This window comes from Hippocampus comes, unplaced genomic scaffold, assembly GCF_001891065.2.
Source record: "Hippocampus comes isolate QL1 unplaced genomic scaffold, H_comes_QL1_v1.1 scaffold85, whole genome shotgun sequence".
Taxonomy (NCBI): domain Eukaryota; kingdom Metazoa; phylum Chordata; class Actinopteri; order Syngnathiformes; family Syngnathidae; genus Hippocampus; species Hippocampus comes.
Window position 1 is genome coordinate 4848215 of NW_017805540.1, and position 15493 is coordinate 4863707.

A 15493-nucleotide genomic window follows, 5' to 3' on the forward strand; every position below is an offset into this window, starting at 1 on the left:
TAATAATAATAATAATAATAATAATAAATAGACTAAAAAAATCACACACACACATCCGCACTTTCGCGAAGCATCTCCTGTCAACAAGTGCTGGATGTTGCGTCTGCCGCATGGAGGTTGGACTGCGCTCGGCTACAACACAGGAGGAGACAGACAGCAAGCAGATCACGTGACTTGACTCCAGCACTTCATCGTAGCCCAACGCGAAGAGGAAAAGACACAGCGGTTGCACACACTCGCTTCATCACACATTCAATGCGTGGGTAGGAACAAACAACAGCAGGTTTGAAAGGATAGCCCATTCAAATAACCCCCAAAACAAAAAGCACAGGAAGTTTGAGTATTTAAACTAGAGAGCTGTTTGCAAGTATCAATGTTCCAGAGTCAAAACTGAAATAAAAGGCTAAAAAGGTACACTAGAAATCTGTATTTTTACAAGTTGTGACATTGACAAAATGCGCAACCTACACGCCAGTGAATACCGTGATTCGTCAAATTATGGCCAAAATAAATGCCACCGCCTTAAACAGACAACGCTTTTAGCCCGTAAAAAAAAAAAAAAAAAAAAAAAAAAAACAACTCGGGTGCCAGCAAGGAGCTGTAATATCCTTTACGATGATCAATACCAAGTGTTGCGGTACCACAGTATTTCCTTAAAGCTGAGGTCAATGGTGGAATTTAAGGAGAGCGTGCAAAAAAATTTAACCCGAAAAGGATTATTTGTGGGTGGAAAATGATAACATCCAATATTGTTTATTATCATGACAAAAATGCCACAGGCACCACCATGTGTGGCAGGAGCTATCATAGTATGTGTGGCATCTGGAAAATTGACATATAAGCTGGAATATAAAGAGAAAATACAGCGTCCCTTAACAGACACTACAGTTGAGGAAACAAACTCACATGGTCACTGTGGTTACTGAAATAATAAACATTTGTGGGAGGTTTGAAAGAATTTACCAAAATGTGGTTGCTAAAAAGTGATATTTTGAAGTTTTCTTACAGCACTTTTTTTTCTAACTTGCTCATACAAACTATGAAGAAATAAAGACAGTTTATTTCATTTGGGAGCCCGCTGGTGGACATGAACATGTTCGGGGTTCAGAGGACTAATCGAAACAAAACCGCTCAACCGTTACCTCAGTTTTGTCGAACTGCTTTTAGGGTTTTTGCGGAAGGACTGGTTGGGTCCAGGCCGAGTGGACATGGAGCGAGGCGAAGCTCTGGAAAACGTGGTCGGTGGGGTTTTAGGGATTTTCTTCACAAGATGGCCGATCCACTTCTTCTGCTCATCTTGGGTCAGCGCCAACAAGAGCATGTCCCGGGCTGAGGTCACGTCGTAGTTTACTGCAAAACCCAAAAAGAGTTGCGTTTACCCTGGAACCAACCATCGAATGTTTGCGATACACCCGCGACTTTACCTTTGCAAGGGGCGATGACATCCTCCTTCTTGTCCAGGTGGTCCTTGTGGCACTTGACGTGGCATCGACGGCACTCGAGCGCCGGCGGCGGCTTGAAGACGTGCCACAGCGGCTTGGAACACGCCTCGCAGTTAGAGGGGAAGTGGTACAGGGTGGGGATGAACTCATGGCCCTTGTGTGGCAGGCAGTTCCTGTCACCCTGAGGGACCGTCTCCATGTCGGCCTCTTTCCGGCACTCGCCCTCGTTGGCGTACAGAATCTGAAAGCAGATAAGAGTCACATTGAAAGGAAGATGATAATACATCCTAAAATAAAGTCCAAAGTCCCATAAAGGGATCTTAAGGTATAATTTCTCATCTCATTTTCACATGTTCAAAAATTAAACCATTCCTTCAATAAAAATAAATATATAATAATAAATGACTAATTGAGTAACACTAATGATCCAATATATCACAACATTCACAATTCATGCATTTTATACATCAACAAATATTTATATAATATTCCATCGACATACTCGCGTTGCCATACACAAACGGAAAGTGGCCAATCGTCACGTTAAGGCATACGTCTGTGCTCTGATTTTTCAAATGACAAGAGGGCCAAGGTCATTTTCAGTGAGTGTATGAGCTGGGAAAAAAAGTTCAGATGTATATGAAAAATGGTTGTATAAATAATTCTTTTTTTTTCATTATTATTATTTTAGAGATTGTAATTACTTCACAAAATGATCTTACGTATTTGTGAAAAGTATATACAGGGTGTCCCTTAAGTCTCCATACATTGGAAAAATAAACGTCTCTTGGCATATACCATTTTTATTTATATAATATGCTTTGTATGGATGATTGCATTCTCTGGGTGATCTGAAATATCAAGAAATAAATGTTAGAACCGTATATGTGCGGAATGTATTATTTTTTCTATGTATGGAGACTTATGGGACACCTTGCAAAAATCTATTATTTTAATGATATTTTTAGTTCAATATTTGCAAGAAATAAATTAATAACATTACTTAATGCAAGAAAATAAGTACATTTTAACTAGCCAATATTAGGGAAAAACAAATTCAAGAACAGTCGATCACAAACGGCCCATGGGTCAGACTGTGTCCACCCCTAAAACGGGGAACCTGATCAATGATAACACACAATGAATATGATATTAAACAAGGAAAATATAATTATATCAGAAAACAATATATTTTAAAATGTTAAAAAATATATAAATACAAGAACTGAATATGGTCTCAATTCAAATTGATTTTGCAAAATCAGGAATAATTAAACATCACCTCATTGACAAAAATAACCATGCAAATTGATTAAAAAGAAAAAAAAAAGACTGAGTCTCTCTCTCAAAAAAAGAAAAAAAGGCGCGGGGGGTTAAAGGAAAGGGCTCCTCTCACTTGGAATATTCTTGGAATCTCTTCAGTCTCGGCCCGGTACACGTCTCCTTGTGTCACTGGTCTCACGTGAAAAAGTTTGCTGCAGGGAGATAGCCAACTATCAGAACTCCAGACCACTGTTAACATTCTACATATGTTTGGTTACTCTCAAAGTGACTCACTCGATATCTAGTACCATGGAAGGGTTGGACTGCTCCTTATCTTGCTCATCATTGTAAAATAAAATCTTCTTGCTGCTCACCACAACATACTGCAACACAACAGTGACAAGGCAATGAGACGGCCCAAGACGGGGAACAACTCCTTTGAGGCGGTGTGAGTGCAAATACCTGCTTCTTCCATCCGTATCGCTTGATATTTGTGCGGTTAGGAATAGACAGCCATCCTTCCAGTCTGGATTCTGTAAAAGGAGCGTAGATGGGAGAAAGTTACACGCCAAACGTACGGATTAAGAGGCGGCGTTGAAGCGGGCCATGCAAAACTTAAGTTGGGTGGAAGAAACAAAAAAAAGGTTAATTAAATGCCAGCTTTAGCTTTTCCCCATTTGAGGCGGTAACAAGAGAGGAGTTAAGATACCCCATGCAAGAGAAGACAATCGATACATTACGAAATACAGCATGTCGCGAAAAACAAAAGCTGCAGTGGCTACTTTTGTTGTCATCAGTACACTATTTCCCTTGACTTGCTGGATTGCTCAGGCTGTGAACTGGAAACATAAATGAGCATAAGACAGGGCATGCAGCTGAAAAGTCACAAACTGCAAAGGAAGAGTAAACCAACAGGACTGAGGCTGGATTTACGCTGCATGGTTTAAGCTACACAAATAAGATGGTTTGCTCTAAAACAGGGGTAGGGAACTCCAGTTCCTCGAGAGCCATAAAACTATACCAAAAGAACAAATATGGTCCAACTATGGACCATTAGATGTGTGTTCCTCATTAAATAAGAAAAAAAATTGCAACCAGTGGACAATGAAGTGGATGTTCGCCTCATTTAAATCAATGTGGGGAAAAAGAGTCAACTCAGGTCAGCGAAATGCTGTGCAACATTTAACATTTTCTCATTTAAGGAGTGTTGTCTACTTCCATGTCTTCACTATATTTGTGGAAGTGCTCATGTGCAATTGGGTGTTTGCACAAATAGGTTGATGCACATGAGTGGTTGTATGTCACTAGAAACGTACACAGAAATAGTTTAAAGAAAAAAAACATCGGATACCAGTGCCATTAACGATAAGTGGGAATTGGGCAGGTGGACCTGCACTGTAAATCCATCCTAAATTGTGAGGTGTATTATGTGTGGGGGAATTCTTCCAGGCCTAGTAACATTTCTGTTTCAGCATGCCAATGAAAACCAAAGTGTTAAGCGCTTGAGTAAAACAGTGCTTTTGATTTTACAAATTAAATAAAAAAACAAACCAAAAAGCCCTTGAAGGCTCATGAGCTAGCGTGGTGGATTTGAAAATCTGGGTGATCATCACATATTGGAACCATCCCACTTACTTTAAAAGGGGAAGTCAAACGCCAATTTTTGTTGACAGTAATATGTTCCATACGCCTCCGCAAGTGTAACACGGCATTCTGGTGAATATTGCTTTTGTGGAATATCAGTTAAGCAGTCAAATCCACCCGTTTTCGTCTCTCAGGGGGCGGCCATTTTGTTGCTTCCGTTGACTGAAAATTACATCACAGTTGTTCAGGTCTCAGGTAACAGCCAATCACGGCTCACCTCTTTTCTGAAGCTGAGGCACGATTGCTCGTTACCTCTGCCCTGAGCAACTGTGATGTCATTTTCAGTTGACAGCAACTGCCAAAATGGCCGCCCCCTGAGATGGACCAAAAGGGCTGGATTTTACTGCTTAACTCGTATCCCACAAATGCAATATTCATCAGAATGTGGTGTTTACAGCAGTGGAGGTGCACAAAACAGAAAATCGTCAAGAAAATTTTGGGGTTTACTTCCCCTGAAAGCCTAGTCAGAAACATTTTTCTCGTCATTCAGGATTCAATTCAAAGGTTTCTAAAGAGCACTAAAAAGGAAACCAACGAAAGAGCACCACAACAGAACAGCAGCTGCAGCACGTACAGGCCAGGCAAGAGGGGGAGCTCGTCCGCTCGGTTACTCACAGAGGGAAAGGAATAGAAGTTACAAAGAGAGGAAGAGCGCGGACTAGACGTGAAGGGGAAATGGAGAGAGAGGGATTTAACCACAGGCATCATTTCAAGGAAAACTGAGACGGAATCTGTCGTCGCTCATTACACTGGTGGAAAAAAACACCATACTGGAAAAGTAAACACGTAGAGAACCTGTCATTTCTTTTTATCCAATCTAAGCCTACTGCTTGGTAAACAGATATTTTCGTTTACACACAACATGACTAATACATAGTTGAATGCAGACGAAGTTCACACGTGATTTCAGTAAATTGAGACCCAAATTCAATGAGCATCTAGAAGATAAACTATGAGGGTCATTCAATAAATAAGGTGAATTTTTCAGTATAACGACTTCTAATACAAATAGAAGCTTACTTTTTTTTCAACATAGTCTCCCAGCACTGTCGCACACTTTTCCTATCTGTGCACAAGCTTCCATATTCCCTCAGTGTAAAAATCCTTTGACTGATGCCTCAGCCAGTCGCTCACAACACTTTTGACGTCATCGTCACTTTCAAACTTCGTGCCAAATACTGTGAAATGCTGAATCAAGTCAAGAAAGACAAAGAACAAACGCAGGAGCCATCAGTCAGAAGGAGTCATCTTGCATCATGACAACGCAAGACCTTGCACAGCAGCCCAAACGGTGCAGACCATCAACGAGCTGGGCTGGGAACTGCTCAGTCATCTCCTTTACAGGCCAGACCTTGCCCCGTTCAGACTTTCACCGGTTTTGTCCCTTAAAAGCGTTCATGAGATGAGAGGCACCAAGTTTGAAAGTGACGATGAAATCAAGTGTTGTGAGCGACTGGCTGAGACATCAGTCCAAAGATTTTTACTTTGAGGGAATGGGGAAGCTTGTGCACAGATGGGAAAAGTGTGTGACAGTACTGGGAGACCACGGTGAGAGGAAAAAACAAAAACAAAAAAGGAAGCTTCAATCTGTATTAGAAGTCCTTATACCAAAAAATTTCACCATAAGGTGAATTTTTTGAATGACCCTTGTACAAACTTTAGCTTTTCCTTTGGCTTTTTCGTGTGGTAGACCAGCGTGCTACTTCATATTCATTTTTTTAAATTCACATTAGGAAATGATTTTGTTCAGCATAAAACGGAACATACTATGGGCCATAAGAATTTATACAAGTATGCAATGGGAAAAACGAAAACCGATAAAGTGAACCTAACCTTTGATGAATTCCTGTTTTAGTTCTAGCCGTTGTTCACCGTTTTCCTCTTTCATTTATCACAGCTGATAAACTTGTGAAATGATAATGGGTTCAGAAATCCAAAGAAAAAGCAAAATATTGATTTTGCCTTGTCTTGTATAATTTTTCTTTGTTTTTTGGGATTGCTGATTGGGGTTTGGCCTTGGCCTTTGAAATGTTTTGTCAAATTCAAAGATCCACACTTCCCACAAAAACAAACAAACAGACAGCAATGGAGTTTTGTACTTGGCTTCAGTGCTTCACAGTAGAGCCTTCCAGCTGGCTTACCCGCACGCGTACTTACCCACAATGTTGCTGTCCGTATCGTCCGTCAGCAAGCTTGTGATGCTGGAGTTGTCCATGCGCTGCTGCAGGTCGTTCAGCTTCTCGCGCAGCTGCTCGATGTCGCTCTCCTTGCTGTCCAGCTGCATCTGGAGCTCGTTGCGGTACGTGCACTCCTCGGCCAGTTGCTGCGGGGGAGGAGAGTGACGGTGCACTTTAATAATATCATTTCCTGTCTTCAAGAAAATAATACAATGAAATTGTGAACTGACTGCCTGCATCTCACTCAGCTCCTTCTGATACTTGATGGCCATGTGGTTGAATTTCTCCTTCTCCTGGTTGAGCTCCAGCTGCAGCTTGCGGTTCTCCTTCTCCTTCTTACGCAGGTCGGCAGTGCTGCCCTTCTTTTTCTGGTCTAGCTTCATGTCCTTGCGGTTCATGATCTCTGCCAGCTTGTTCACCGCCTGATGGATTATGAGACAGGCAAACAGGTTGGGAATGTCCAAATAATTGTGTTAACATCACGGAGAGGCACACACGCGCGCACACACTGACATTTTGAGCCTTTTCCCCATCCTCCTGATCAAAGGCCCAATTTCAGAAATTATACTCAGCGACCGATGTGTGTCTTGAGTGATTTTTTTCCTCCTCTCCCTAATCTATTTGGTAAACAATCCAGGCCAACAATTGGGAATGTTAAACCTACTCGATATTTCTGATCGCAAATCCTTACGTGTGTTCGGTCAACGCTGAATTTGGCCGATCTGTGGTTTTGGGAGGGACATGAATGTCCGAATCACAAATAGAGGGGCAACTGGTTGAGTGTTTGGATAGAGGGTTCCACAAGTCTTTCACCACAGTCTGAATGAAACGTCATGGCTCTTGTTTCATGTGCATCCCCCCCCCCCCCCTTCAAAAAAAATAGATGCATCCTTACCTGCGTCTTCAGCGTACGCTCTGTGTGGAGGACCTTCTCATAGTTGGCCTTGATTGCATTTGTAATCTCCTCCTTCTGAGTGGCATACTCTGAAAGCATAGCGGACCGCACATGTATGTTTATTTGAAATTCTCAAGAGGCCAGGAGCATTGTCAATCTGCATACATTGAGTAACAACACATCAAAGTTTGAAAACCGGCAAAATGACAGCTCTTATAGGGTCCACATTGCTCAACTTTAGTCCTCTCATTCACAATATTAACACACTAGAAGTTGAGTTATGTTCTTATTTTGGATACTTTGTACAAAACAGTAACGAAACTACCTAAAAATCACCTTATCAGTCATGACTGATTGTGTGTCAAATAAGAAATAACAAACGTGTCATTTTAAAGACCAGATTGAAGGATTTTGTGTCATTTTTAAATGGATACTATGCAAGTCTATTCCATTTTCAGCATTATAAAGTTAGTCGTTTATCTCTAAAAGAATTTGATAACTTCATTATATTTCATGTACAATTAACACCTTTAAAGCACATTCTTCCACTTGTTCTCGACTGAAAATGATATCACGTGACAACCAATCACGGCTCTTGTGATGTTTGCAAACTGAGCGACAAAAAGCTAATTTAAAGGGGACAAAATCTGAAGAAATGATAGAAAATTGTTGTTTCAATTACTTGTATGCTGATAGTTGGGTCTTTTGTGAGCCTGCCTAACCATGAAATGTGAAATTAAACAACCATGTAAATCTTGCGCATATGGTTAAATGAGCCAGTGGCGGCATCACACACTAGCCATTCCATCTAAAGGTCTAAAAGTCTAATTTGTCGCTAATTTGGCACAGAACCTCAATTCAAAATGCCTTTGATTTCAACCAATGTCAAAAGTGAATTCTACGCATGTTAGAATTCACAATCCTTTGTGTATTTTGACCCAAGAATATCGGAGAGATTTAATCATACACAAGGATGGGATCAGTTTTAAATTATAGAAATGCATAATGTCTCCTTTAAGACATTTTAAAGAATCGATAAAACCCTGTATGTGATAGGAAAAAAAATAAAAATAAGTACCTTCCTCCTGAGTGCTGAGCTTCTCGCTCAACTCTGCCTTCTCTTTGGCGAGACCCTCCACATCTTTGGTCAGAGTTTTACAGGACTCCTCAAGCTGTAGAGAAACAACATCATCCATGCTGCATCCTACAAAACACAAGGTAAACTAATATTGTGTTTTGCTTACTCGTGCAATCGTGGCCTCCTTATCGACGAGTTCCTGCTTGTGTCTCGTGACGGTCTTTTTGCTTTCTTGGCTGAGCTCAAAGTACTGCTCCTCCTGCAGCGCTCGCGCCAGCTGCTCCGACTCCGCCTTTGTCACTGTCAGATCCAACTGGGCAGACAGGGACTCCCTTTGTGTGGAGGGAAGTAAAGCAATTGAACCTTTTAATGAGATTTTTACATGTGACCGCAGGCCGTGGCGATATGTGACGCACGCTCACTTACCTTTCACTGCACAGCTCCTGCACCTTTTTATGAGCTTCTTGGACCTGCCGGTTCCTTTCTTCTATTTCCTCCTTGAGCTCTTTGACCTGAGTTTTGTAAAGTGTCTGCAGGGGAAGGGCAGAATATCAGTCTGGGGTACTCCCCCCACTCCCACAATCTATGTACCAGGAGCTCAGAGTGATCTGATACTCACAGAAAAATACTGTTCGGCCTCGAGCTGGTCCTGAAGTTCCCTCATCTGTCCTTCGTTGCCTCTGTATTGCCTGGTTAACACAACCAAAGCATTTTTTAATCAGTGGTCCCGCATCAGGGCCAATTTGTGAGCTCCATGAGCAAAATACGGCTGTCATCAACAGGCAGCTAAGGGTTTAGCAATCAAGTAATCGCACTCAGATTAAAGTCTAATCCCAGTGAACACTGTTGCAGATCAGCTTTGGCGCAGTTGCACTATAAGCCGAAATAATAGCACTTATTTGGGAATGGCAGCTTGACTTGCAAAGCGCATTATGGTGAGGGCAGCAAATGAGAAAATGACAAACTACAACACGGTCCATTGCGGCAGGATGGTGGTTTGCACATTTGCCTTACGGTGCTTGGGTTCGAATCTCAGCTGTGACCCTTTTACGTGGAGTTCTCCTCATGATTGCCTGGGTTTGAATGTCGGGTGTGAATGCTTGTCTGTCTGTATGTGCAATATGAGTGGCTGATGCCCGTCACTCAATCAAGTAGGACAGGCTCAAAATAATCTAATGACAACACGAGCTATAGAAAATGGATGGCCATTATTATCTCCACCACTAACTTTATTCTACCATGTTGTTTCAGGGGGACTCACTTTGTCAGCTGCGCAAGTTGAAACTCCAAAGAGCGTTTACTCTCCAGCGCCGTGTTGATCTCCTGCTTGAGCTGCTTCTCAGAACAGCGCAGCCGATCTACCTCCTGTAGCCGGCTCTTCAGCTCATTCTGCGCCAGCACGCGCTTGCTCGACTCCTGTTCCGCCTGTATCCGTAGATTCTTCACCTGAACCACCAGGAAGGCAGGTGAATGTTTCAAAAAAGGATGTAACTAATTGCATCACTCTGGAAAGCGTTCACTCACATCATCCTCTAGCCTTTCCTTCTGCTTCATCAGCTGCTCCATTTTCTGCACCGACTGTTTGAGGTCAAACTCCAGCATGGAGCACTGCTTCTCCACCTCCACCACCCGGCTCTCTGCTCGCATCCTCGCCCCGTTCTCCTCCGACATCTTCACCTGAACAGCTGGGGTGGAAGCACATTTACACCATTAGAAATACGGACAGAGAAGCGTGTTATACACACTGCAAAAATCCGGACTAATTTGAGTCATTTTTTTCTCTCATTTGCAATCAAATTTTGCAAAGGCTTGACGATTGGAGTTCTCTGTAAGACTATCCTTAGCAATTATCTGGTGTTATGGGGTGTGTGAGGAGGCATTTTTCTTTCCCAATACGCAGATAAAGCAGTCAAGGTTGACAATTTTAAATGCTAAATCACCTCAACATTTACACAAATCCACGTGTGTGTGTGTGTGTGTGTGTGTGTGTGTGTGTGTGTGTGTGTGTGTGTGTGTGTGTGTGTGTGTGTGTGTGCGCAACAGTACACCAAGTTGGGCTGACCCACTGAGTATGTGATGGTGTCCTGAAACAATTATAAAGCAACCGAAAGCTTCTCTTCTTAATGGACAAAATAAACTGGTCTAACACGTTTTACAATTAATTCACCACAATAAAAATGACAAGGACACTTTGCAAACACCAAACAATTCCCAAACAAGCTGACACCTAGCCGAGCTTCTATTCCTGCCTCTACTCGTCTTTGTTGTTGATTATCCCATCTACACCACACATTATCACAGCAGTAAGCACACACAGGCTAAGATGTTAATTCAGTATGTGAGGTAGCTGATAGAGACTACGAGGCACTGTGACATACCGTTCATAGCGGCCGATTTGGCCTCCTCAATGGACTCATATTTGTCAGTCAGTTGTGCACGTGTCACCCGGTGTTCAGTCTGCTCCTGCTCCAGTCGCTGTTGCAGGGTCTTCAGTTTGTAGTTCAGGTCTATCTCTAGGTTGTTCTTATCCTGAGTGGTTTAGGGACACAGGACAATCAACTCTTAAGAACTTCGGGACTGAACTTCAAAACCAAAGCCATCGTTGCTTCCGATTTTAGCTACTGCAGTAATGACTGAGTGGTCGAGCTTACATTATGTGTAGGTGGGGATATCTTTGACAATTAATGTTTCAGTAGAAATGATCATTCGCCAATGTGGTGTAGTAGTGTCCTAAATACTCATCTTAGACAAGAAAAAAAAATCCTCACTTAAAAATGAACAGTAATTAGAGTTGCCTCAATTTAATTGCACTACTATTTACGTAGGAACAGAGTTAGATAAAGACTTGACTGTTGAGTCCATTTCAACTTCACTGATAACCAAAGCAGCAGCATCTACCTAGTTATGTTAAATGTCTATTGGATGAATTAAAGTGTGGAGTCTGAGCATGTCCTAAAACAGGTTCATCGTGCATCAACGTATGTGTTTCTTGCAATTAATCCTTATTAGCCTGTATTATTTTGTTAAAAAGAAGACCTCATTATGTTGTGGTAGTGTACCTTCTCCAAGTTATTGCTTCTCTCCTGGGCCTGTTTGCGCTCCGTCTCCACTTTGGAGACAGTGAGCTTCAAGTTTTTGTTGTCCTCCTGCAACCCCATCATCCTCGCTAGGAGGGTAACAAAATGAAACAAAATATTAAGTTACCGTAAGGAAGCATGTTTGCAATTGCAATTGGCGGCTTCAGCAGGTTACCCTGCAGCTCACGAATCTCCTCCGAGTCTTGGCTGTAGTTCCTCCTCTCCGAGTCCAAGGTGCTCTGGAGGAGCAGGAGTTCCTTCTCCAACTGGGCCTTCTCGCCGTCGGCGGCGCGGCTCCTCTCCTGCAGCTCACGGTTCAAGCTTTCCAGCTGGCTCATGGACTTGGCCACCTCTGTGTGATTCTTCCGCAGCCTCGCCGCCGTGTCCGACTCGGCGCGCAGGAGGTCATTAGCCTCCTCCAGCTAGGACCAAAAGGAACAACAAAATTCAATGGTTTTTTTTTTTTTTTTTTAAATTGTTTGCATACACATGTACTCCATTTCCGCAAAGAGCAATATGCGCATTTAGTTACACAGCTACAGATGGGAGGACACTATATTTTGTGCAAACAAACTTTTGGATATTAAACACTTCTGGTACATGTATAGTTATACTGGATTTTCCTTTTTTTTTTTTTTTTTTTTATCTTGGGAAAATGCAGCAAAGCGACAAGAAACGAAGAACGAGAGGAAAAAATGTCACCTAGCACCCCAAAACATAACCATGGATGCACACAACATTGCGCAGCGATCACATCTACCAGAGCGCCATTTCCACATACAGTACTGTAAAATAATCTTCAATTCTACACACGGAACTCACAACCTAAGTAGAGATAAGATCGGTCCGAAAAAATCGAGCCCGACCCGAACCGGCCTGAGCGTATTTAAGCCCGACCCGGCCCGAGCCCGATCACTTAGCTTGATTTGCAGGCCCGAGCCCGAAGCAAACCCGACATTTCATATTTTATTTGTGAGGACTCGGGAGGAGGAAGGGTGATTTCTGATAACAAAGCCTGCCTTTTGTAATGAAATCTAAGTTAAACAAGACTGTATGAACATTTACATCTTTTATATTTCTGTTTATGAAGAGGTTACATTAACTGACAATTTTCTATCATTTGACGGATTTTTTTTAAGAGTGGACGGGGAAAATTTAAGGCCGTCCGTCATTTTGACGGGTTGAAAAATGGGCTGTAAATCACCGCAGCAGTACGTCCTTACGAAATAAGAGAGAGAGGCAGAGAGACAAAAAAGAATAATGATGGGTGGATCATAGACAGAGACAGGAAGGAGTTCTTTGAATTGTCATTGCAAGAGTTTAGTACACAACGTGATGTGATGAGGCGACTTCTGTTGTGCGAACCACGGTCTCTCGTGGCCAAAACTATTGACGGCCTCGGAAAAAAAAAAAAAAGTCAGCGAGAGAGAAGCCTGACCCGACCCGAACCCGAGGCAATGATTGACATTTTAAGGCCCGACCCGACCCGGGCTCGGGCGGCCCGATCTTACCTCTAAACCTAAGGTTGTAATTCCTATGTACCATGATAAGGTGCTGCCCCAAGGTCGAATCGGCTCCAAACAAAATTCTTTCATGTCTTAATAATGTGGTGAAACTGCACCATTTATTTCATCTGACTGACAGACAGATCGGATCAGGGTTGTGTTTTTGGTTCGCAAGAGAGCTCAAATGGGTGCAAATAACCGTATGTCAATGGTACCATATATGAACTGAATAGTATCAGTAACTACTCATTTTTTGGCGGCATGTTACCTGACTCTGAAGCTGGGCAATCTTGTCGTTTGAGGCCTGCGAGTTCTGGCTAATCTTCCTCATGTCTTCAAGTTGCTCCTTCAGAGTCGACACTGCGGGGAATATGATATGTCACGTGAAATCCCAAGATATTAACCATGACATCACAACAGCACTTTTTGGGGGGTTGTCCTCACCCTCGTTCTCCAAATTGCGTCTCTTCTCTGCCTCCTGGTCGGCTTTCCTTTGCGACTCTGTAAATCTATGCTGCAGCATAATCTTATCCTTCTCAAGCAGGGACATACTCGCCTCCACACTCTTCCTCAAGTTGGCCTGTGGAAGACAAAAAGCATGATTATGGAAGGCAGGACAAATCCAAGAAGGTGAAAGTCTTTTTTTTTTTTTTTAATAGCGTGGTGATGAAATGCACGTGAAGGGGCAAAATAGCAAACTTTAACCTCCTCATCCAGTTCTTTCATGATCTTTTCAATCTTGGTGTTTGTGGTCCTGGTGAAGAGAGCAGAGAGCAGAATTCATCGTCAAATTAATCATGACTAAAGTGGCAGTTGATTAAAATTTTGATGAAACCATTGACACAACGTGCAATCAAACGGTATGAAAACATCTGATTACCAAGACGAAAATGATCACCATTGTCAGTGTTATCACAGAGTTAACAACGTAAACAAGAAATGTCACACAAACATGCTCCAAAACATTGCTGAAACGTTTATTTTACATTGCAACATAGGAACCTTTGAACTCAAATTCTATTGTATCAATTTTTCCTGATTTTCATTTTCGTTTATTTTTAAACTCATTGAAAGGCCAACTCTGAAGTAATTTCAAAAAAATCCCAAATGAAATATTTTTGTGTCACCAGTGAAGTAATTCGACAAAATACAATAAATAAAGCATGAAAATATTCTCTCTTTTGTTATTTTGACAAAGGAATCGTTTTCCCGAAGTGACACCCTTGCGAGCGACAAACTTTGAAGTGGGATGTGAATTAAAGAACAACAATGGCAGAGCTCAATCTGGAAAGTGTACAAAGCCAGTCCAAATTTGATTCAAAAAGCACTTTTTCAAACCTGAGTGGATCCATGTGTTTGAATAGTTAGAGGAAGAGGGGGTTGTGGACAATATTTATGACGGACCATGCATGTATGGGTCAGATGTTCAGAATTTGGAAAATGTTGTGCCCGAACGTCCGGACACGGAGTGGAGATGAGACCCATCAGGATGGGAATAACCGTATAGGTTATAGTTATTAGCCTAGCATTATTGTTTGCAATTCGATGCTGTGCTGTGCTGTAAATTGCGCAGGATGGGATTATCTACTTTGTTCATGTATTCTCGCTAGCACTGATAGCACACATTATAGTGTGTTGGTGTCCTACATTGTCATTGCTAAGTAGTTCTGTTGCATTGTCGGTCGCCCCGCACATTATATCGGCAGCATTGTTAGTTGCAAATCATTAAAGATGATTCCATCCATTAACTCATATGGTTTGAAGTATTTTCGTACAGGATCACATCCATGACATATAAAATATTTTGAATCAAATGTTTTTAAAAACAGCCATTTATTAATTGATTATCACACCTAGCTTTTTTGCAAATCCGGTTGAGAAAACGGAGGTATTCGAAGTGCTTATAACAAGAAGGCTCGTCGACACCTGCGTGAAATTCATCCGCACTGCGAGAACGAAACTGTATCGTTCCAATTTTGTGGTCCATTTACGTACTCTATATTCGTCTCTTTTGGCCACTCAAACAACTGTTTTCTGAACCTAACACTTATAAATATTACATAAAATATTATTGTGACATAGTATTATTACTATTATGAATTCTTTATATACACATTTTTGGCATGGTGAGTGATGTCAGAAGCTGGAGTGAGTCACGTTGCCGCAGTTAGCATGCGCTTAGTTTGTGCATCTGTACTATGCTCCTTGCGAATGTCTCCATTTTGTATTTGTGTGCGACTTTGTCCCGCTCAATGAAGGGCTGAACGTACATTTTTGACTGCGGCTCCTTTTTATTTTCACTTCATTTGAGGGACGCCTATCTCAAGCTTTCCCGTAAGCCGCAAGACCACTTTTTTTTTTTTTTTTTTTTTTTTTTTAAAAAACACAATGGGGGACCCCCCCACACCAGGC

At 41.9% G+C, this 15493-nt stretch overlaps 1 protein-coding gene across 3 annotated transcripts in view; it reads right to left on the reverse strand.

Moving 5' to 3' along the window:
- rock1 (Rho-associated, coiled-coil containing protein kinase 1) overlaps window positions 1-15493 on the reverse strand; it is a 46102-nt gene that overhangs the window by 2468 nt on the left and 28141 nt on the right. Inside the window, exons 13-33 of one of the 3 annotated variants that reach the window (XR_002169318.1) lie at window positions 13787-13835; window positions 13526-13661; window positions 13350-13441; window positions 11752-11998; window positions 11559-11665; window positions 10878-11028; window positions 10024-10184; window positions 9761-9945; window positions 9119-9188; window positions 8926-9029; window positions 8666-8831; window positions 8500-8593; window positions 7422-7510; window positions 6757-6948; window positions 6507-6672; window positions 3168-3238; window positions 3000-3088; window positions 2839-2917; window positions 1425-1683; window positions 1143-1350; window positions 14-132 (exon numbers count right to left, since the gene is read on the reverse strand). Coding sequence is in view for 2 of the 3 variants with exons in the window: in XM_019878976.1 (XP_019734535.1) it covers window positions 81-132; window positions 1143-1350; window positions 1425-1683; window positions 2839-2917; window positions 3000-3088; window positions 3168-3238; window positions 6507-6672; window positions 6757-6948; window positions 7422-7510; window positions 8500-8593; window positions 8666-8831; window positions 8926-9029; window positions 9119-9188; window positions 9761-9945; window positions 10024-10184; window positions 10878-11028; window positions 11559-11665; window positions 11752-11998; window positions 13350-13441; window positions 13526-13661; window positions 13787-13835 (2767 nt within the window). In the remaining variant the exon portion in view is untranslated. The remainder of the gene's footprint in view (window positions 1-13; window positions 133-1142; window positions 1351-1424; window positions 1684-2838; window positions 2918-2999; window positions 3089-3167; window positions 3239-6506; window positions 6673-6756; window positions 6949-7421; window positions 7511-8499; window positions 8594-8665; window positions 8832-8925; window positions 9030-9118; window positions 9189-9760; window positions 9946-10023; window positions 10185-10877; window positions 11029-11558; window positions 11666-11751; window positions 11999-13349; window positions 13442-13525; window positions 13662-13786; window positions 13836-15493) is intronic. The other 2 variants (XM_019878976.1, XM_019878977.1) reach the window with 2 other exon arrangements.